Source organism: Crotalus tigris, unplaced genomic scaffold (genome assembly GCF_016545835.1).
Source record: "Crotalus tigris isolate CLP2741 ecotype Arizona unplaced genomic scaffold, ASM1654583v1 scf7180000018518.7366548510:968632, whole genome shotgun sequence".
NCBI classification, from domain to species: Eukaryota; Metazoa; Chordata; class Lepidosauria; order Squamata; family Viperidae; genus Crotalus; species Crotalus tigris.
The window spans coordinates 511,464-535,418 of NW_024097054.1; the positions used below are offsets into that span (position 1 = coordinate 511,464).

The following is a 23,955-nucleotide window of genomic DNA, read 5'->3' on the forward strand; positions in this document are numbered from 1 at the left end:
TCATAATGACAATCTGGTTAGAGATAATGAGCCCATATGGCCAGCATTTCTATAGTATGAAAAGTATATGTATCCAAAATATCACTTTAATTATGTTCCTCAATCAGACAAAAGCTGCAATTTCTACTTGTGTTATGGCAGTATACAACACTGGAGTACAAGTGCACCGTACAAAAATAAGTTTTGAGGTATCAGACTGGTTGGATTCTATTTCTTTAATATATGGGAAATAATACCCTTTCTTCTGCCGTCTCCTCAGAAAGAACAAAGCTCTCTAAGTAAAAATGAAGTGTTGAAAGGAAGAATAACTGAACATCTAGAACAGTACAAAAACAAAAGAGTAAGTTTGCCAGCACTGAAGCTTATTACAAACAACAGCTAGTCCAGACATTAAAACATGCCAATACTGTAATATCAAATACAAGCAACAGCTCACTGCAAGAAACAAACCAACTAATGTACAGCATAGTTGCAGTTATAACTGAGTACCTTAAATGTAAAATCAGCAAGCAAGAAAAAAAAAGGCAAATTGTGCACCACCAAACCGGAAGATAAGGCTGGAAAATAAGATCAGCATGCTAAGATCAGATGCAAGCAAGCTAGAACAGATGAAAGAAAAGAAAGATCGAAAAATACCTGATCAAGAAATATCACTGAGAAATAAAGAAGATTAAGGAAGTACTGGAAATAATAATGTAACAAATAACAGCTATAGCTAAGGAGATCGGCAGATACAAAGTTTGAATTACACACCAAACATCTGGCTGACTACATGACCAACTGATAATAACTGCATACAGTACATAAAATTTTGGTTGATTAATTATGTGCTATCAAATTGGTGTCAACTGTCAGCAATCACATAGATTAGGCTCTTCAAACTTGGCCCTTTTATGACCTATGGACTTCAGCTCCCAGAATTCCTCAGCCAGTGTGCCTGGCTGAGGAATTCTGGGAATTGAAGTCCACAAATCATAAAAGGGCCAAGTTTGAAGACCCCTGACATACTGTAGATCAACCTCTTCCAGGATAATGTGTTCTCAACTTATTTCTTCATGTCTTCCAATGGTGCACCCATTAGTACTGTAATAAAACCATCTACCACCTTTTCTATTGGTTATTCATGTCTGGTTACTGGTTTTATTTTTCCTTCCCTTTTTCCCAGCATTATAAAGTGCATAAAATATGATAATTTGAGCCTTGTCATACATGCCTCAAGATCTTTTCGAAACTCAAGTACAATATCTGGCATTTCCTTGTTCACTTTTGGCTCTAATCCAAATTGGCTAATCTTAAGTATTGTTTTGCTAGCATGTGAAATTAAGGAAATTATATATTAGTTTGTACATTAAGGAAATTATACTTTAGTTTGTACATTTGGTTCCTGGTTAAGTCTCCTTTCTTTAGTATTGGCATGTAGGCTGACTTTTTAAAAAGAGGCGACTAATATGCTAGTTTTCTTCTAGCATATTTTTTAAATAGAGGATATTTTTAAATAGGCAATCTATGTGACAGTTACTCTCAGTTAGGCATAATTTTCTGTTTTCCAAATGTGTTGGGACACAATATTGCATCATTCACACCAACAATGGCCATAATAAAAAGAGGTTCATTATCAAGTTGAGGAAGACTGATAAAAAATATCTGTTTACAGGCCATTCTTTTAATAACCAGAGCAAGGAAATCTTTCTATATATTTTGAAAACAAACCTATGTCAAATTTAGCCATGCCCAACAAATTGTCTAACTTCCTGCTGTGTAGAGCTAAAGCAACACATGTATTGCAAACTTACATGTTTATGACAAGAAGCACATTAATTTGTGAAAAAGTTGTATGACTTAGTTATGGCACTGAAAAGACATATAAGCTATAGCCAAAAGCTACTTCAGAACATATTTTATGTTTTGATATATTTCTTCCTAGAACTTTTTGATAGCATTCTCAACTGAGCAACCAAATCATAAAATCAACACTTTTAGTCTAGTGTGAAACGTTTTAATGTTTTATTCACTACTGAGTTAAATATAATGTACCAGGAGAATGAGGATATTTCAAGTAATTCTGTCAAAGAGTCAAGAACACATCTCTTTTCTAAAGTTTACCTCTTCATCTATGACAAATGCTTAAAGCAAACCTAATTGTTTTCTTCTGAAAACTTGAGTGGATGATGTGTAGAAGAATCAACTTCTGTTTCTACACTTTAGGTCGAATAATCATTGGACTGAAGACAATATTTGTAGCGTGTGGTTGAAATGTGGAGTCCTTGGTACTCTTTGAATCTGGTTGTTTTGTTGCAGATTTTTCATTATCAAATGAAACCAATGGACTCAGTTAGACTAAGTTGAATTCTAAGTTGTCAACTCAGACAAATAAGCTAACAGTAAACAACAGTGCAATTAAGGAACCATCAAAACCACTCCTGCTGACACTGACAGGGCAAGCCACTAGAACAGTGATTCTCAACCTTTCTAATGCCGTGACCCCATAATACAGTTCCCCATGTTGTGATGACCCCCAAGTGGGTGTGGCCACCAATAAGAGGGAGTAGGACAGCTAGGGAAAAGGGAACAAAATGGTGGACAGCATGGTTTGGCGACCCCCATGAAATGGTCGTTCGACCCCAAATGGGGTCCCGACCCACAGGTTGAGAACCACTGCACTAGAATATAAAATGAAAGCAAAACCCCATTCCCTAGAATAGAAGCACTAATGATGTTACCTAGTTTGGTAATGAAAACAACCAAGTTCAGAGACCACCAAGGATTGCACAATGTTCAGACTGTCAGAAATTTCTGAGATGGTTATTTTATTATATTTATATTCTACTTTGCTCTTGTGGTGCTCTTAACATCACATTTGAGAGGAATCACGATGACTACAAAAGGAAAAAAACTGTGTTGTGGCATATGATGCAAGCTTCCTTTCCATATAACAATCTTCTGCTTCTATCACTTTTAAAATTACAATTCAGCAACAACTTTTAGATGGAATATAGTCACATCCAGGTTTCCTGTCTTTGTGTGCATACAAATTGTTTTCCCTTGAAAAAATAAATTCCCTTGAAAGAAGAATATGTAGATTTTCTTTTTAAGAAAATTTATTACTTCTGTTGATTTTCTAACTATTGTTAGCTTCAAAACAACAATATTGGGCACTTCCAGACATTCACAGGATCAATTGAAACTTGCTGCTTCAAATCTTTTATCAGAAGTTTATAGAGAAACTAGCAAGAAGTAGATGATGTTACATCATGAAACTTACATAGAATTGTGTGGTTCTCTGTAAGCACAGAGAATGGTGCTCTGTAACAAGAATGGAGCTTACAAAGAAACTGTCATGGTTCCGATAGATGAAACTCTTCAAAGGAACTTTGAGGCATTGTTTACCTTAAAGAATCTTTATTTTGAGCAGCATAATATCGGCACTGCATAATCAAAACCAAAAACTGAATTCCCCTCCCCTGAGCACATAGTATCAAAGCACAATTCCTTCCTCCAATTAATAGTCGCAAATCACATCCCCCAATTAGCTTGAAGCGTGGGCTTCCTCTCCAGTTCTCCAGCCTGCCAATTCCTTATCAGCTCTGGTTACATTAACCTTGTTTCTCATGCTAGTTTAGTGTTGTTATGTCTAGCTGGACTCTCGTTCACATCCCCCCTCCCAGCATCATCTAACTCTAAAAGATGGTAAAAGATGGCTACATTTACATCTGTTGTCAATGCAAAAACATCCAATGTTAGCAGCGTCTACAGAAACTAGGAAAGATGGTACACAATGGTGCTTATGAGTCATATTATCAGTGTATGTTGCTCAGAAAAATGATATTGTAATATAGGGACTGTGATGTTGTAGGGAAGGAAAACTAAGCTGAGTGCAGAAATGCACTCACTAGATAATAATAATAATAATAATAATAATAATAATAATAATAATAATAATAATCATGGGAAGACAAAGCACTACATGGCCAATACATTAAAAAAATAGCTGGGAAAGCAGATAATAATAAAACCTGGCAATGGCTAAGAGCAGGAAAATTGAAGAAGAGACCGAGGGACTAATTCTGGCTGCACAAGACCAAGCTTTAAGGACAAATGCATACAAAGTCAAAATTGAGAAGACAGCAACAGACAGTAAGTGCCGCCTATGCAAAGAAGCTGAAGAAACAGCGGACCACTTGGTAAGCTGTTGCAAGAAGATTGCACAAACTGATTACAAGCAGCGGCATGACAAAGTAGCAACAATGGTGCATTGGAAGATCTGCAAAAAATATCATTTGCCTGTAAGAAAAAATTGGTGGGATCATAAAATAGAGAAAGTCATAGAAAATGATAAAATTAAACTGCTCTGGGACTTCAGAATTCAAACAGACAAGCACTGCAACATAACACCCCAGACTTAACAATTGTCGATAAGAAAGACAAAAAAGTCTGGATAGTGGACGTGGCAGTGCCTGGAGACAGCAGAATAGACAAGAAAGAACTGGAGAAGATAACAAAATACGAAGACCTACAAATAGAAATAGAAAGACTGTGGCAAAAGCAAGCAAGGGTAGTACTAATAGCCATAGGCTCCTTGGGTGCAATCCCAAAACAACTGGAGCACCACTTGAACACAATTGGCATTGACAAATTCGCTATTAGTCAATTGCAAAAGGCGGCCTTATTAGGAACTGCTTCCATCCTGCGACGATACCTATAATACCATCAAACATCTACTTCTGCCTATCCCAGGTCCTGGGTAAGGACTCGATAGGTAGACAAAATGCCAAATCCAGTCTGAACATCTGGCTGACTGTGCGATGATTGATAATAATAATAAATAATAATAAATAATAATAAATAATAATAAATAATAATAATAATAATAATAATAATAATAGGGACCTTGGAGGTCATCTAGTCCAACCCCTGCTCAGGCAGGAAACCCTATACCATTTCAGACAAATGGCTATCCATTCTCTTCTTAAAAACTTCCAGTGTTGGAGCATTCACCATTTCTGGAGGCAGGTTGTTCTACTGGTTAATTGTTCTAACTGTCAGGAAGTTTCTCCTTAGTTCTAGGTTGCTTCTCTTCTTGATTAGTTTCCATCCGTTGCTTCTTGTCCTGCCTTCAGGTGCCTTGGAAAATAGCTTCACCCCCTCTTCTTTGTGGCAGCCGCTGAGTTATTGGAATACTGCTATCATGTCCTCCCTCGTCCTTCTCTTCATTAAACTAGACATACCCAATTCCAGCAGCCTTTCCTTATATGCTTTGGCCTCCAGTCCCCTAATCATCTTTGTTGCTCTTCTCTGTATCTTTCTAGAATCTCAACATCTTTTTTACATTGTGGTGACCAAAACGGGATGCAGTATTCCAAGTATGGCCTTACCAAGGCATTGTAGAGTGGCATTAATACTTCACGTGATCTTGATTCTATCCCTCTGTTAATGCAGCCCAGCACTGTGTTGGCCTTTTTGGCAGCTGCAGCACACTGCTGGCTCATATTTAAGTGATTGTCCATTAGGACTCTGAGGTCCTTCTCACAGTTACTACTATTGAGCAAGGTACAACTATTTTGTTTCCTCAGAAACATTGTTCCAATGTTCGTGCTAGTGAACAAAGCAAGTAATGTTGAATAGAATTGAGCAAATTAAAATGTGACTGAACATCCTTCCCCAAAAAGCACTGTAACTGGAAAAAGTTCTGCAACTCTTTGGTATGATTGGAAGATAGTCCTGTTCATCACTTCTGCAGGTCAGCTTTAAACATCTTGTCTGTGGTGCTTAAGCAGATTGGAAGTGAAGCTATCTTAAGCAACTCTTGACTGTATATCAATTTGTTCTTCAGCTTTGGCAAAATCTGGCCAGATGTTCTGTCTGGATGGCTGTTGGAGGTGTGAATTCAGTGGTACAGGTTTTTCAGCATGTCATGATCTATTTCCATAAGGGGACCCTGAATTCTAGGCAGAGACTTAAAGATATATTTGTATATTCTTTGTTTGTCCCTCTGTCTGTTCTTTGTGTAAGGGATTGTTTTGTTTCTGGATGCTTACACCATGGAGTAATTCTTATCTGATTCTCCTCCTGATAGGATGTAGTTAGCTAAATGATAAACTTTGCCTAGTTCTATAATCCAGTGGTTCTCAACCTGTGGTCTGTAGTTCCCTGGGGGGCCATGATGTTATCATAGGGGCTGGCCAAGGCTTGAAGAAATGATGATTTAAACCTTGAGTTAAATCTTGAGTTAAATCATTGGGGATCTGTGGCCATGGTCTGTGGCCACAAAAGGTATTCAAAGGGGGTCCGTGGTGAAGAAAAAGCTGAGAACCACTGCTTTAATCTATTTTTTTAAATAAATCTTTTTTCTCTAATGGTTATACAGCCTACTTCATTAATCATTACTTGCTCTCAGCAATACTTCCTCCTACAACAGTTAGCATGGCCCTGACCTCTCCATTCTGTGCCAATAAATCAAGTGTCAATTTCCTTTCTATGAAGCAAGTCTCTGAGGACAGGTGGTTTCCACTGATATTTTTGGTGGGGTTTTTTTTGCCTGAGATTCTTTTCCATGTACTTGACACCTTGCCATCCAGTGCAGTAACCAGTGAATAATTCTTCCTCTCCACTTGATCTAGAACAGGGGTAGGCAATCTTGGCTCTTTTATGACTTGTGGACTTCAACTTCCAAAATTCCTGAGCCATGCTGGCTCAGGAATTCTGGGAGTTGAAGTCCACGAGTCATAAAAGCCAATGTTACCTACCCCTGATCTAGATCAAGTGGAGAGGAAGAATTATTGTGACTTTTTTTCCATTGCTGGCAATGGGGTGGGCACGGTTTCGGCATGACACATCCGGCCTTCAGGCCAGCAGTTTGACCCCCTGGCCTAGAAGGAGAAACCCGCAGTATCTCAATTTCACCTGAGAAAAGAAGGAAGGAACTGTTGGGCTGTTGTGTTGATAGAAGTCAGAACACACGATCTTTGATGCAAAGCAAAAAGATGGAGGTTGCCTTTGTGAGAGCAAAATGGGGAATGTTCCTCAAGAAACAGTCAGTGTGTCAGTCTCATCCTTGTGCAAACAGGTAGACAAGGTTATAATTTCTTTTACTCTGAAAGGTCTTTGGTGCTCTCTGAGCTTGGTTGTTTTCATTTCCCAAACTAGGTAACATCAGCAGCATCGATTGGGTAGTGAAACATTGGTGAGAAAACAGCCAAGGTCAGAAAGCACCAAGGACTCTTCATTTCAACCCTGAACTGTAAATATTCTTCTCTGTCAGTTCCTTTGCTTTAGCGATCTCCGCATCCTGATACTTTTTTTTTTAACAAAATTTTATTAAGTTTATATAGATGAGGAAAAATAGGAACAATACAGGTATGGTAAAGGGAGGGGTGGAAGGAAAGGGGAAGGGAATAAGGAATTAGGGTAAAATAAGGATAGGTACAATCACATATTTCAACAAACAAGCTACTGTCCGGATCATAATAATGAGTAAATTTCATATTCAACCATTTTTACCAAAGCTTAGACTATAACATATTAAAAACAATTAGTAAACAAATACATTGATCTATTAAGTAAACACTACTAATAAAATCTCAAAAAATCCTAACAATCAAAAGTAACAAATGAAAATCAGTAAATCAGGAAAAATAATCATATCATCAAAATGTTAGTTAGAACTCAATTAAAAATCAGTCATCTATTCTAAAATATTGAATCCTTCAAGTTCTAACGTGTCTCTAACCATTGATAAAATTTTTCCCAAGTTCTAAAATAAATTGAATCATCTTTTTCTTTCATTTCTAATGTTAGTCTATCCATTTCTGCGCACTCTAAAATTTTAGTAATTATAATCTGGTCAGATGGTAAATTCTCATTTTTCCAAAATTGGGCAAATACTATCCTTGCAGCTGTTAAAACAACCGCATCCTGATACTTTTTAAAGCACAGAAAAGTGGAAGCAAGTGAAAGTGGTATTTTTATCCACTTTAATCTGGTTTCGGAAACTCTTCACAGTGAAAGCAGTTCATATGACTTACCAGAATATATAAATTTAATTCTGTTTTGTCTGAGTTTTCATTCTGAGTGTGCCTATGACTTTCCTGAAATGGAGTCTCCAAAAGCAGGCTACTCTTTCCAAATTGTCAGAATTAAGGATTACTTTGTGGCAATTATAAAGACCGTAGGCAGTTATATTTCTCATTGAAATGGAGAAGACCAGGGTGGAAAATCCAAAGTCTTTCCTAGAAAATCTTATATTCTGTCTTCCTGCAAATTACATCACAAGTCCTCTTTCTCAAGCAATCCTGTTTAGACATTTTGGATTTTTTTGGAGGGGGGGGGGGTTAGGGTGTTGCAATGCTTTCAGCCCTATACCATCTATTTAATGAATTTCACAAATTCACTATTTTCACTTCCTTTTTCATAAAAAAAATGAGGTAGGGAGAGTTACACAGTTGAAATATGCTGCATCATAGCTTAATCTCTGAAAATAAACTCATATTATCTTTGGTGTTTTGTCAGAATTGTGTATTTCTCTAAATGTATGCCAGAAAGGGAAAAATACAAAAAAGAGAGAACAAAACAGGAGACATAGTTGCATAAGATTTCTTTGGACTAATTTATAGATGCACCAACTTATTTTGAATAAAAATTCAACAGATGTCATCATAGTGGGAAAGACCGGATATCGATAAGACACATTTTTTGGTTTTGTGAGAATTTGCACAATGAATATACATCTGTTCCATCCTCCAAATGTTCAGGTTTTTTTTTAACTCTTCTCAAAAAGTATTTTTAATGGTTGCTCTTCATGGTTCTATTTTTTAAAAATGCCTTATACAGTTCTAAATCTTTTTTTTAATTGTAAATTGCCAAGAAGTCCTTGTGAAGCTTGATACTCTAAAATTATGGAAATATATACATTAAGCATTTTCTCCATCTAATGATTCCCTGGTGTTTGAAATTGTATTAAAATATACTATCTGAGTTTATGAGTTTCTATTCTTTTCTATACTATTAAGTGTGCAAGGCTATCTATTTGCCAGAAAACACCAGAATTATATCCTAGTACTATCCTGACATACACAAATGCCATATCCTCTCCCTGATACGAACACTATCATTTCTTCATTAGAATAGATTAGAATTTAGTTCCATCTGAATTTTAATATGAATGCATCAGTCCTGCAAGTCCCAAATATGTTAGGAGTACTTGTAGAAAATGAAACTACATTTTTCTGAATCCAACAAAATAATTTATTACCGTAAGAGGAGTTTGATAGTGGAACCAATTATGCAGGAGGTGATAAACTCTTCATGTTGGGGGGTAGTCAAGATAAGACTAAGTAGATATTTGTCACTTTAATTCTGATCCGTACACTGAGTTGAAAGTTGGACAATAGCCTAAATAGCATTTTCTAATTATTTCTTGATTCCATGAAAATGATGCGCAAAACTGATGCTTGCAACCAGAAAAAAGTAGAAATTTCAGGAAAGCAGGTTTTAGTAAAATTGAAACTTGCTGGCAATAAGAATTCATTAGAATAGAATAGAATAGAATAGAATAGAATAGAATAGAATAGAATAGAATAGAATAGAATATGAGCTGGAAGGAACTTTGGAGGTCTTCTAGTCCAGCCCCCTGCTCAAGCAGGAGAACCTATACCACCTCAGATAGGTGATTGTCTAGTCTCTTCTTAAAAAAAATCCAGTGATGGAGCGTCCATGATTTCTGGGGATAACTGTTCCACTGGTTGATTGTCCTCACTGTCAGGAAGTTTCTCCTTAATTCCAGGTTGCTTCTCTCTTTGATCAGTTTCTAACCATTGTTTCTCATCCTTCCCCCTGGTGCTCTGGTGAACAACCTGACCCCTTCTGCCTTGTGGCAGCCCCTCAGATACTGGAACACTGCTATCATGTCTCCCCTATTTCTTTTTTTCTTTAGACTAGCAAACCCAAGTCCTGCAGCTGTCCTTTGTATGTTTTAGCCTCCAGGCCTTTGATCATCTTAGTTGCTCTTCTCTGAATTATTTCCAAACTCTCAATATCTTTTTTGTGATACGGTGACCAAAATTGGCTGCAGTATTCCAAGTGTGGTCTCACTAGGGCTTTGTAAAGCTTGATCTTGATTCTATGCCTTTGTTTATACAATCCAGTATTGTATTAGCTTTTTTGGTTGCTGCTGTACACTGCTGGCTCATGGTCAAGTGATCGTCCACTAGGACTGCAAGGTCCCTCTCACAGTTAACCATGGAACTGGTCATCAACCCTTCTTACGAAGGCTTCTTCTTTACTAGAGGTTCTCCTCCCAAGCACTTACATGTCAGGAATTCCGTGTCTGGTAATTGCATTAAAAGACCTCCACAGTCACTTTCAATTTGGTACACATAGTCTTGATTTATGACTGTCGAAAGTTTCAACAACCTCTCCCAAAATGAGAACCTGGTTCTGAAGTTCCAATGGCCGTGCACCCATTGTGGCCATGTGTCCACATTTTGGGTGCTCAGCAACTATCCTGCATTTACAGCCATTTGTAGTGTCACATGTCTGTAATTTATGTTTTTGTGGAACACCTATGTTTTCTTCTCGTTTCCTGCAAAAAATATCTATAGCGAACGAGTTCACTTAATGACTGCAGCATTCACTTAGCAATCGCTTAACAACCAGTGCCTTTGCTTAACTGACACAAAAAATGTTGTAAAATCGGGTTGATTGTGTGATGCCCTCCATGACTTATTGAGCCTAATTGCCAGGCTCAGTTCCAGTCATAAGTCAAGGCTGCTTGTAATTGCATAATTCTAGATTCATAGACTTTGGAAAAAAATATGTGTTTTCTTATTACTCCTGTTACTACGGTATAATAACAAAGCCTTTCTTAGAATGAGGAAGCTAATCTTCTTATATTGTTTCACTGTTCACTTCCCATCAGCTGACATTAATAGAAAGGCCTTATTGTTTTCTAATAAGACTTAGAAAAACCAGCATTGCTTCTGCTCATGAAGTTTTATCCAGCTAATCATGTGTCAGGGTCCTGCCTGTCAGATGTTTGTCTACACCCAACAAATGCTCCATATATTCCACGCCTTTGACCTTTTCTGGTTAAATTATTGGCTTTCCTCCAATGGAAGATGATTAAACCAGTGATAGCTCCATCTTCCTCCTGGGTGAATACTTTCCACCTGTTTTCTTTAATTAAATCCAGGCCTATGACTGCTATCAGGTCTCATGAAAAATGTTCTTGAAACAATGACTAATTGATTTTGACCAGCAAGGTTGGTCTGCTGCCCTGAATTAGCTATGGGTCTCAGCTTTGATTTTGCTGCTTCACGAGTCCCTCCTTCTCTCTTTCTAGGCTGCCAAAGAACACCCTACTCCAATCGCCTCCACAGCAATTACCTTCTGTGAAGGCATATTACAGGCTACAAAACACAAAGCACAACAGTGTAAACACAAGTGATTCAGAATGTCGGGCTGAATTGTCACTGCTTGGTTTCTTTCCACTCCTGCTTGGCGTATGATTTAAGTGTTACAGTTGGAGGTCAGCACAGCCGTTCTGTCCGGCTAATCTGAGTGGTTTACGTCTTGCCCATTTCACAAGAAGGACTGTTAATGAGACGTTGACAGCTGCTGAAATGTAGGGAACCTTTGCACTAACAACAGAGAAAATGGGATCTTGTTTCAGTAGTTGCCCACGTCCACTCAGAGATGTCCACCTTTCAGTTACAATTAGTTGATGTGCTACAAGCTTAGCAAGATGGGTACAGCCACTCACATCACTTCATAGCAACCAGAAGATGCTCGCTGCCTTTTTGATGATTTTTGCACCTGCAGGTATAACCAGGGGATGAAAATGGGGTGGGCATCCAAGATGAAAAATAGTGCCAACAGCAATGATAGACATATCTGGTCTTCCCAACATGGAGGAGCTTCCCAGTGCTGTTGAGTTTAATATTATGAAATTATTCTGAAGGTATTTTGCAGTGGTAAAGTAAACTGCCCTTGAAACAATATGTACTAGCTTGACTCACATCTATTTTCATGAAAAAGAAACGTCCCTTAGAAAAATTCGATGTATTATTGTTGAAATTAAAGCTGCAGTTCCATCAGGTGTGCTGGGAACATGTATTCTCTGAGTCCTCCTTCAAGTTAATACGACACTTTGTCTAGGACAGTGTTTCTCAACCTTGATAATTTTAAGGCATGTGGACTTCAACTCCCAGAATTCCACAGCCAGCATTGCTGGCTGTGGAATTCTGGGAGTTGAAGTCCACATGCCTTAAAATTGTCAAGGTTGAGAAACTCTGGTCTAGGAGATGGAAGCTCCCTCTGCTGTCTCATGGAGAAAGTCAGTTAGGGAAAAAATTGGGGATAGGGAACTATCAGCAGCTGCAATGGGCATTTCAAGCAAGTATTTGATCTATTCTATAGCAACTTGCATCATATGATAACCACCCGTCTTTTGGATAATCTTGCTTAAGCAGTTGAAAAAAGTGAGACATTTTTAGGATGATAGCAAGGGACTTCATGTATCCTTGCCCTAAAAAAATCAAAGCCTTGTTCAAGCAAAAATAGGATGTGCCGTGCAAAATGGATAAAACTAATGTGTGGCACCAACCATCCCAGACTAAAAGATACATAGAAGAATTTGTAGTGATATAAAATTGAAATTATGGTGGCAGATGACCCTCAGGCTAAAGCAGGGCTCCCCAAACTGTGACCCATTGCCCACTACTGGTCCATGGCCTGTTTGCAAACAGCCCCACTCAAGTGGGAGTCACAGACCCTCGGGGCCCCACACACACATTTGCGTGAGCATTTGGGTCCTCACTTGTGTGAGCATCGCAAGTGCTTGGGACCTCACTTGTGGGAGCGTCACGAGCACTCTAAGCCCCACTCATGCAAGCAACTGGTGCTCGTGCATGTGCATGCCATGTGCACACACCTGCCCCCACACAAAATCATCCTCTCTTTTGCCCCTCCCCCCTCCGGGCCACCACGCCGGAAAGGTTAGTGAACTCTGGGATAAAGGATCCGGGTTAAGTTGAAGCTAATTCTTATTTTACTATGTTCTATTATGTAGTGCCGTTATGTGGAGTACATTAAAGATCCTATTGAGCTGATGATATATACATATAAACCTGAACAGATACAGTATACAGATAGAACATTATGGAGTGGAGAGCAAAACTAGATAATGATTACATGTAGTCCTCGACTTACAGCAGTTCATTTAGTGATTGTCTGAAGTTACAACAGCACTTGTGACTTATGACAGTTTATGTGATTTATGATTGTTTTTCACACTTACGACCATTGCAGCATCCCCATGGTGATGTGATCAAAAGTCAGAAGCTTGTCAACTAACTCATATTTATGACAATTGGAGCATCCTGGGGTCATGTGATCCTCTTTTGCAACCTTCTGACAAACAAAGTCAATAGGGAAGCCAGATTCACTTACAGTAACTTTGGTCATAGGTAACCTAGTAATCTAGTAACCGTGTTACTAGCTTAACAACTGCAGTGATTCACTTAACAATTGTGGCAAGGGAGAATATAAAAGAGGGCAAAACTCACTTAACAACTGTCTTGCTCAGTAACAGAAATTCTGGGCTCAGTTATGGTCATGACTCATAAGTCAAGGACTAACTGTAATAGAGAAGCAACTTGAGTTTTGCTTACATCATAGAATGGCATATGAGGTTATGCAAGCGGGACATTGAACAGGTCTCTCATGTTCCCTGCAGCTACTCAGTGTGAAAGGGAAGTTACTCAACATCCCCACCCATCTGCCTTGAACTGATTTCACTGACAGCATATTTCCATGTTCACATTATGCCATTCCCTCTCCTCCTCCAGCTTCAACAAAGACAATTGGTATACTCTTCCTCTAAGGAATTTTGCTTCCACAGCTCCAAGAGGTCACAGGTCACAAAGGAACCCATAGAAACAGGAAACGGAGCTTCCTCAGCCTACTTTCAAATACTCAAAACCTGTTTCCTTTCTCTATAGCAAACACAACCTCACAGTCCAGCATTTGGTTCAGATCCACTGTGAAAGCAACAGTGCAAAGTGAAAGAGTTTAGACGGGCGCGGCTGAAGCCAATATGAGAGACATACTAAGGTTCTTGCAAGCCAGGAGAATATGGGAGATGTTTTCACTACTGCTTTTATTAACCTTGGAATGCAGCAGTGCAGAAGCCAATTCAACAGACCCATCCTTGGTCATGATTTCGGATTCCAGCCCAGTGGAAGTAAGTCATCCTGGCTTGACTGTTCCTGAAAATCAGAGCTTTGGAGATGTGCAGGCACCATCATCAATACTGGATTCTTCTGAGAAACCCCCTTCTGTGCTGACTGTAAAACAGGATGAATGGGACATAAAACATAGCACTTTTATCACTCAAAGCTCAGCAACTCCAGTTACAACGCAGCAAGGAGAAAATATCACTCTTAAAACTCTTAGCAGAGAAAAGGACCGCGATGGTGATGTTACAAAATCCAAGGCATTGATCCTACCTAAGGATGGAGGGCATCCAGCACAGATCAATCCTCGAAAGGGCCCCCTTGAAAAGGAAACACCCAAAAAACCAGTTGTGAGCAGAACGTCCAGGCAATCGGGCTACAGCAGCAACAGCCAGCAGGCTAAAGATAACAGAAGCCCCAGCTTTGAAACGACCAGGGGAAAGTAAGCAGAAACATATTATCTCCATTTTTTTTCTTTCCTTGGGAAGACTGGCAGACTTTATAGAATCCTAGGTAAAGTTTCTTCTGTTCTTAAATAAGAGCAGAGCTCATGAGAAAGATGGGTAATTAACTGAAGCCAGCCAACTGAGTCATAGGTAAATAGGTACAACTGTGTAGAACTAGGTATTTCCAGCGATGATAGGGAAAGCAATTGTGGATAGTCTGGCCACAGATAGTTTTGGTTATTTAAATTACACTGATTCTTGAGAAGAATAAAGCAGTCTGCATGTAGGATTTCTAGCGTCATCTGCAATGCAAAATGTCCCGATCTTTTATTAAAATAAAAATAATCAATATAAAATATTTATTTTTAATGGTTTTAACAGCTGATTAGGAAGCCAGGGCTGTGGATAGTATATTACTGCTTTGGAATTAAAGGTGTGTGGATCTGGTGAGCAACTTCAGTAGGCATGTCCATGAAGCTATTGCCAGGGGTCTTCAAACTTGGCCCTTTTATGACTTGTGGACTTCAACTCCCAGAATTCCTCAGCTAGGCATGCCTGGCTGAGGAATTTTGGGAGTTGAAGTCCACAAGTCATAAAAGGGCCAGGTTTGAAGACCCCTGCTATTGCTGTGAAAAAAAATACCTCGTGGAGTTTTTGTGTCAATGAGTTGTTGCTTCAATTAAATGTTGGAAGTCTAGCCAGTCTTCCTGATCAGCTTCTTTGCTTCTGTTAATACGTTCCTAGGCTCTTTTGCCAAGACTTTGGAGGATAAATTGAAGGAATGATGGGCTGCTATTTTGGCTCCGGAGGTTATAAGTTTGTCTTTTTGTTGTTAATTGACCCTACACTGCAGTTTTTATACTGATTTTATTGCAGGAAAATTTGATGGATGCAATATTGTTCTCAGCCACCCAGAGTCAAGAGATGCCAAAAAACCCATATAAAAATGTAAAGTAAATTACTAAAAATAAACCAGTGAGGCAAAGCAGCATCATGGCTGTATTTTGCTTCATTTTGATGAGCTACATCAAGAAAGCAAAATGCTGTTAAAAAACCAATAAAATGTCTTAAAAAAAAGAAAGAAAGCAAAATGCTCCTTTGAAGATCCACACAGCACTACTAATTACATTGGCAAACAGAGAGAGAGACGAAGGGAGAGGGAGAGAGAAGGAATCCATCCATTGTTTGGGTTAAGCTATCATTTAAAATGCTGCAATTGAATTCCAGTATGGCAACTATGCAACCTGTTGTGGTCAGGAGTGAACCGTGATAACTTCTATATATTCTCTTCGGGAAACCTTCTGCACTTACCCTAAAAACATAAGAACAGATTGAATTGACTCAATAAATGTCCATGAACTGATACCAACTTTCTTCCAAGTGTATTGGTCCAGATCTTGATGGATGGGTCCGGATTGGGAAATGCTGCCCCCCCCAAATGTCCTTGACTTCTTTGAACTAGGAAAACTTTTAAATCTCCTAATGCCATGGAGAGAAGGATGGCTTATTCCTTCAGTCTAGTCCCTTCTCCGTTCCTGTATCCCACTTTCTTTGACGACTAGCTTTTCAGAGGTATCTTATCTGAAAAGTCTACGGAGGGAACAGAAATAAGGAATTGATGTATTCTACACTGCTTGCATGGATTCAGACATGGCATTGTTTTCTTTGACTAAAATCAATCCCGGTGGCTGTGGTGCTATATTTTTATAGGGAGATGGGTACAAGGCAGATATTGGTAGCTTCTATCTTTCTATCCAGCTTCTGTTTTTATCTTTCTTTCTTTCTATCTTAACTTAGCAGCCACCAGATGGTTTGCCTTAAATGGGTAGTCCTCAACCACAATTGAGACATTTGTTAAGTGAGTTTTGCCCCATTTTACGACCTTTTTGCCACAGTTGTTAAGTGAAGCACCGCAGTTCATAAGTTAGTAACTCAATTGTTAAGTGAATCTGGCTTTCCCATTGACTTTGATTGTCAGAAGGTTGCAAAAGGTGATCACATGATCTTGAGACACAGCAGTGGTCATAAATACGAATCAGTTGTCAGGCATCTGAATTTTGATCACATGATCATGGGGATGCTGTAAGGTTCGTAACTGAAAAACTGTCATAAGTCATATTTTTCAGTGCGACTATAACTTTGAACGGTCACTAAACAAATCGTTGTATGATGAGGACTATCTGTAATCCCCATTATTCTCACTCAATATTGGCATAGAAGTTAGGGAGGATAAGACTATGGTGTATTTGGAGGGAGCCAGGCTGCAGATGGAAACTTCAGTTTATTTATTTAAAAACCTTTTATATCTGCCTATTGAACAACATCAAAATAACAATATAAATTTTACACACACACACACACACACACACACACACAATTTTGCAGATCTCATGAACACTGAAAAGAATCTCTTGGAATGCTAATCTTGGAATCTCTGCCTGCTAACTCATTTCACTGCAATGTATAATCTGATTTATTTGATTTTTATCCCATCCTTTATAACTTTATAAGTAACTGAAGGTGGCGAACATACATAATACTCCTTCCTATTTTGTCCACAACAACAATACTGGAAGGTGGGTTTGACTAAAAAAAGAGTCACTGACCCAAAGTCACCCAGTTGGCTTTCATGCGTAAGGTGGGACTACAACACTAAACTAACATGAGAATATGCCTTTTTCTATAAGACCCTCCATCCTACCTCAGGTCTTCTGAGGAAGTTTATCTTTAGTTGTTACAGTTTATCTGGCAAGGGCTCATGGTGGGGCCTTCTCTGTTGGCTGTCCCAAATATTTGGAATGCCTCTTGTAGAAAAGCCCTCCAAACACTTTTAATGTCAGGTGCAAGGAACCAGAAACAACACAATGAGCTGATCAGAGGGATATTTCCTTACTATAGGCAGGAATCTTGCCAGACTAAAGTACACATTGCATGACTCCAAGGTAAACACTTCAGCCTATTCCTTCCCAAAGAGACTCAGGGCTACTCAGCTGTTTCACTCCTCTATTTCTCTAGTGGTGGGATTCCACCACGTTTGTACATTTTTGTTTGAATTGTTAATTTTTATAATTTTATGTGTGGTGCTTGTTTTCATTGCTATTAATTGCTATTTTGTTTTTAATGTCTTTATTTTTATTATTATAACTGTCAAGAGACTTTATTAGCTGGCAGCATACTGAGCATGGAAGCCAAAAAATAAACCATTGAATAAGTAATATTATATTCATAGGTTTGGAGGGTTTAAGGTATAGTATGCTGTTTCTTGCTGTTTGTAAAAAATATAAATATTTTTAACCTTCTAGATTTTTAATTTTTGGAATGCAATTTCTTGAATAGTACAGATAATGACTCTGGGCAGAATTAAGCTATTTGTTCAGATGGTATTCACATGGACAATCTGTACAACTTGTAAGAGCACTAAAAATTTTAGTTGTCTCATCCCCTTCCCCCTTGCTTTATCATTCCCATTCAGCCTGAAATAATAGCAATTGGCTACTGACTAGTATTATATTACAGCCATAAATTTAATCATAGGAACCAGACATCACTTGAATTTAGTTTACAACATGGTCTTTAAAATGATTATGAGCTAGGGACCAAAGAATATAACACTGGAATTGGAAACCTCAGAATAATACTGTACCATTAGTTCAGGGTTTCCTTCCTTCCTTCCTTCCTTCCTTCCTTCCTTCCTTCCTTCCTTCCTTCCTTCCTTCCTTCCTTCCTTCCTTCCTTCCTTCCTTCCTTCCTTCCTTCCTTCCTTCCCTCTCCCTCACTTCTTCCTCTGCCCTTCCCTTCCTTCCTTCCCTCTCTCCCTCTCCCTCTTTCCTTCCTCTGCCCTTCCCTCTCTCCCTTTTCCTCTCTCTCTCTCTCTTGCTCCTTCCTCTGCCCTTCCCTTCCCTCCCTCCCTCTCTCTGTTTTCCTCCCTTCTCTGCCCCTCCCTCCCTCCTCTTTTAAAGGACCACCTTAGAAAGAAGGCAGTTATATAACCTGCAACTATTATCCATGAGCTATAAATATAAACATGTTAATTGCTAACAACATACACAGGAGTTTATAAAAAAATCCAAAGAACTAAATCTCAGTACAGGTTTTCCCAGCATCCCTCATGCTGTGAAGATGATGGGGTATCAGTTTACAGCAATACAGTGGATTTGTTGGAAGAGTGTGGGAAACAGCATCAAAGAATGTAATGCTTTCCTCTTACACAGAATTTCTTTTCCTGTCAAGATGAATTTATTATAATATTTTTTCCCACTGTGGTATGCAAATATTTGTCCTCTCCATTGGAAGCTTTGACCAAAATCTCCCTATTCTGAAAAACTGCTGTTCTATGTAGAAATGCAGCCTTAATTTTTTCTTTCTCTTCTGCTCTTTCTCTTATTAGGGAAGCTTTCTGAATTCTCACAATTTTTACTTATGGCATCAGCAATGAGTCTTGAGAAAACACTCATGTGTGAAGCATTCTTTTTCTATACACAATTCAGTTGTAAGGTAAAAAAGATGGTTTTCGAGGTATGCTCGAATCCACTTGTCCATGTGCTGCATAAAACACACCTGCCACATCCAATCGATTTGCTTAAAGAACACCTCAGAGGTAGACGTTTAATGCACAGAAGGACATTTTAACAAAACCAGACAGCCAAGTAAGACATTTAGAAAACTACTTTCTGTATTTGCTGTAAAGCAGCCTTTGAACAATGAAAGCTTTATAAATAGCAGTTTTCAGATCAAAGAGCTGAAGTTCTGCAAACTTGTTTCACTATGAGTTGAAAGTGACAGACTTGATGGTAAAATAAGCTTTTTAGATTGCTATCAGTCTCAATGGGAGAGTAGAAGTCCATATAATAATAATAATAATAATAATAACAACAACAACAACAACAACAACTGGAGCACCACTTGAACACCATTGGCATTGACAAATTCGCTATTAGTCAATTGCAAAAGGCGGCCTTACTAGGAACTGCTTCCATCCTGCGACGATATCTGTAATACCATCAAACATCCACATCTGCCTATCCCAGGTCCTGGGTAAGGACTCGATAGGTAGACAAAATGCCAAATCCAGTCTGAACATCTGGCTGACTGTGCGATGATCCATCAATAATAACAGCAACAACAACAACAACAATAATAATAGTAATAATAAAGTTGGAAGGGACCTTGGAGGTCATCAAGTACCTGCTCAGGCAGGTATCCCTGTACCATTTCGGACAAATGGCTGTCCAGTCTCTTCTTAAAAGCTTCCAGTGTTGGAGCATTCACCGCTTCTGGATCTATATCTGGATCTATATCTGGATCTATATCTTCAACCATCACCTCCATTTTTACTCTCTCTTTTTCTGCCACTGTTTGATGAAAATTCTTATAAGGGCTCCTCTAGTTAAATGCTACTTCCAAGAGTCCAGAAGGCACACGGTACATGGCACACAGACAATAAGGTAGTCCTCAACTTATGACCACATTTGAGCCCAACATTTCTGTTGCTAAGTGAGACAGTTGTTAAATGATTTTGACCCATTTTATGACTTTTCTTGCTCCAGTTCTTAAGTGAATCACTGTAGTTGTTAAGTTAGTAACACATTTGCTAAGTGAATCTGACTTCCCCATTGACTTTGCTTGTCAGACAACTATCATAAATATGAATCAGTTACCAAATATCTGAATTTTGATCACGTGACCATGGGGATGCTGCAACGGTAATAAGTGTGAAAAGCTGTCATAAATCACTTTTTTCAATGCCATTGTAATTTGAAGAGTCACTAAATGAACTGTTGTAAGTCAAGGATGACCTTAACACACACACAAACAAGCAAAGGTGGTGCTTCAGTTGCATTCTGACAGCTGCCATCTTGATTTTTTTTTTTTAACCATACCTTGTGGACAACCCTGTTTGATTAATAGTTGTGAAAGAGAATTAGGAAATACTATTCTATAGGCTAGTTTGGGAGAAACAGAAGAAAACCATGATGAACCGCTTGTATATTATTGCCATGCAATATACGTAGGCCAGCAGTTAAGTTTGGTTCAAAGGAGAATTTACTGGCTTTAAAAAAAATGATTAAGCTCCCCCCCCCCAAGCAGGCCTTAGGAACCTTAACCTTGGCAACTTTAAGACTTGTAGACTTCAACTCCCAGAATTCCTCAGCCAGCTTTGAAGTTGAAGTCCACAAATCTTAAAATTGCCAAGGTTGAGGACCCCTGCCCTTAGAGCAGTGGTGGCGAACCTATGGCACGTGTGCCAGAGGCAGCACTCAGAGCCCTCTCTGTTGGCACGCATGCCACCACTGCCAGCAGCAGGTCCATCAGGCCACCACCGCCACCCAGAGCAGGAGCCCCGCCCAGCACAAAGGAGGTGAAGCGGCGGACTAGCAAGCTCGAGTAGAGGTGGTATAGCAGAGGTCACCAACCATTGTCGATTGGTGGACTGGAATAAAAGGGAGGGGGGAAGCATTTTACATGCGTGCATGCATGCACGGGGCTGCGAGCACGCATGTGCTGCAAATGAGGCAGGGCTAGTGCCTGCGTGATACTCACTAGCTTTGCCCCATTCTTGCGTGGTGCAGCACCTTGTATCTGCACCCTGCGGTGCGGCAGTGGCCATTTTTGCGCCTTGCAGCACAATGGCCCATTTTTGTGGCCCCAGTTTTTGCGTTCCAGAGGCGGCATTCAGAGGTGCCTCCCTGCCCCCCCCCGGAGGGCACCACAATGCGGCCCTGGCACTTTGTGATAAATAAGTGGGTTTTGGGTTGCGGTTTGGGCACTTGGTCTCTAAAAGGTTCACCATCACTGCCTTAGAGGTAGTCTTACTTTTTGAACTGAAATTTACTTATTGTCCTTGGCCCTGTTTGTTGTAAGTACCGTATATGCTGGTGTATTAGGCGACCCGGCGTATAAGACGACCCCCGTCTTTATAGCCAGGCCGCATTCCTAGAACGTCGTCTTATACGCCGGAAACTACCAGTATTTCCGGCGTATAAGACGACTCGGCGTATAAGATGACCCCCGTCTTTGGCGCCGATTTCAGCGCTTGCGGAAGTCGTCCTATACGCCCGCATTTACGGTAATTTATTTGAATTTTATGACCATTTTAAATCGTATTTTATAGAATAGAACTGTCCAAATGACTCAAAGTGGGTTACAGTTGGAGCAGCAATGTAAGCCCGGTAAATGAAATAATAAATCAATACTTCATGAGGTCAAACAAGCAAGCAGGAGGAAAAGTACAGCTTGGACACAAGCATTTGGGTCATTCCCTATCCGAAGATCACAGAAGCTCCATGTGACAAAGGAAACAAGTGGTGATAGACAAATACCTGTCTGCAATGGGTAGTACATAATGTCAGGGCCTCCATTCCGGAAGAAAACAGATATTATTTTTCCTGATTAGTCATGCCACACTGGATTTTAGGACTGTTTTGAGAAGAAAAGCATGGCCTTGGATTGTGCGAAAGAGACAATCATGAAAATCCATATTTTTTTAGCCTCTAATCTGCTTCATACGTGATAATTCAACCATAGGAGGCATTAGCTGTCTATAGATAAAAGCTCCAAATGAATGAGGATTCTCAGCTCAGGGAATCCTTGATTTATAACAGTTCATTTAGTGACCGTTCAAAGTTAGAACAGCACTGAAAAAAGTGATTTAGGTCATTTTTCACACTTTCGAACTTTGTAGCATCCCCATGATTATGTGATCAAAATTCAGTCAGCTTGGCAACCGACTCATACTTATGACCGTTGCTGTGTCCCAAGGTCACGTGATCACCTCTGGCAACCTTTTGCCAAGGAAAATCAATGAGGAAGCCAGTTTCACTTAACAACCATGTTACTAACTTATCAACTGCAATGATTCACTTAACAACTGTGGCGAGAAAGGTCATAAAATGGGGCAAACCTCACTTAACAAATGTCTCATTTAACCACAGAAATTTTGGGCTCAGTTGTGGTTGTAAGTTGAGGACTTCCGGTACTCTCTAGCTAAAACTCTAGTTGGGTGAAGTCTTAATGTTAATTTTCCTCTGGAAGGCACTCTGTTTGAAAAAATAGCCCTGTTTTATCAAACTATATCCTTTTAATTCAGAACTGATCTTGAGACCATAAATTGTGTTTGTATGTTCATGAAGGTCAACTGAATGTATGATATTTCAGGGCTGAAAGGTAAATAAGCAACTCTTAAGTAACATTTTCAATCCTATAGTAATAAGACTTAATAGGTCAGGAAAAAAAGAACAGAAATACAACATACTGTGCACTACATTTATTCTGCAGAAACTGGTTGGGAGATACTGGGAGTAAAATTGACATATCTGGAAGGTGCCTGGTTTGGTGACTTCCTTCCTTCCTTCCTTCCTTCCTTCCTTCCTTCCTTCCTTCCTTCCTTCCTTCCTTCCTTCCTTCCTTCCTTCCTTCCTTCCTTCCTCTCTCTCTCTCCCCCCTTTTTCCTTCCTTCCTTCCTTCCTTCCTTCCTTCCTTCCTTCCTTCCTTCCTTCCTTCCTTCCTTCTTTCCTTTCTTCCCTCCCTCCCTCCCTTCACTTCAAAACCAAATTCTCCAGGCTCTTGGTGACAGCTTCCCTGTAAGTGCCTGGTTTGGGGACTTCCTTCCTTCCTTCCTTCCTTCCTTCCTTCCTTCCTTCCTTCCTTCCTTCCTTCCTTCCTTCCTTCCTTCCTTCCTTCCTCTCTCTCTCCCCCCCTCCTTCCTTCCTTCCTTCCTTCCTTCCTTCCTTCCTTCCTTCCTTCCTTCCTTCCCTCCCTCCCTCCCTCCCTCCCTTCCTTCACTTCAAACCAAATTCTCCAGGCTCTTGGCGACAGCTTCCCTGTATGTTCCTTCACAATGATACTGGAGGAACAGGTTAACTTTACTACATGCCAACCTCCAGGATATTTAGAAATGAACAAGCAAAGAAAGCATAGTAAAGAATCTGGTAGTTGCCAAAAGGGTGTAGCAGGAACTTGGGGAATGGGATTCCAACGATGACCTCTGACTTTCAGTAATGAGGTCAGAGATTGGCCTCATGGAAAGGAACAGAATCATTCTCTCTGGTATCTTGGTAACCAGGCAACCATTATGCTAAGCACATGCATCATTTGGACATGTGGCCTTAGGGACTAGCAGAATATACATCCTAGTCTTCCTATATTAGCTTTGGGGCCTGTTCTATATATACATACCGTACATAGAGCATAACTCATCAGTTATATATCCTAGAGGTTCATACATTTTCACCCATTTAAACAGTCTTTTAATTTTTCAGCTGCTGCTTAATGATCTTTATCAT

At 39.5% G+C, this 23,955-nt stretch overlaps 1 protein-coding gene across 1 annotated transcript in view; it reads left to right on the forward strand.

The window, feature by feature from the left end:
• The first annotated feature begins 13,861 nt into the window (after positions 1–13,861).
• MMRN1 (multimerin 1) overlaps positions 13,862–23,955 on the forward strand; it is a 90,679-nt gene continuing 80,585 nt past the window's right edge. Inside the window, exon 1 of the mRNA XM_039353405.1 lies at positions 13,862–14,670. Within this exon, the coding sequence (XP_039209339.1) occupies positions 14,090–14,670 (581 nt within the window). The 5' untranslated portion in view covers positions 13,862–14,089. The remainder of the gene's footprint in view (positions 14,671–23,955) is intronic.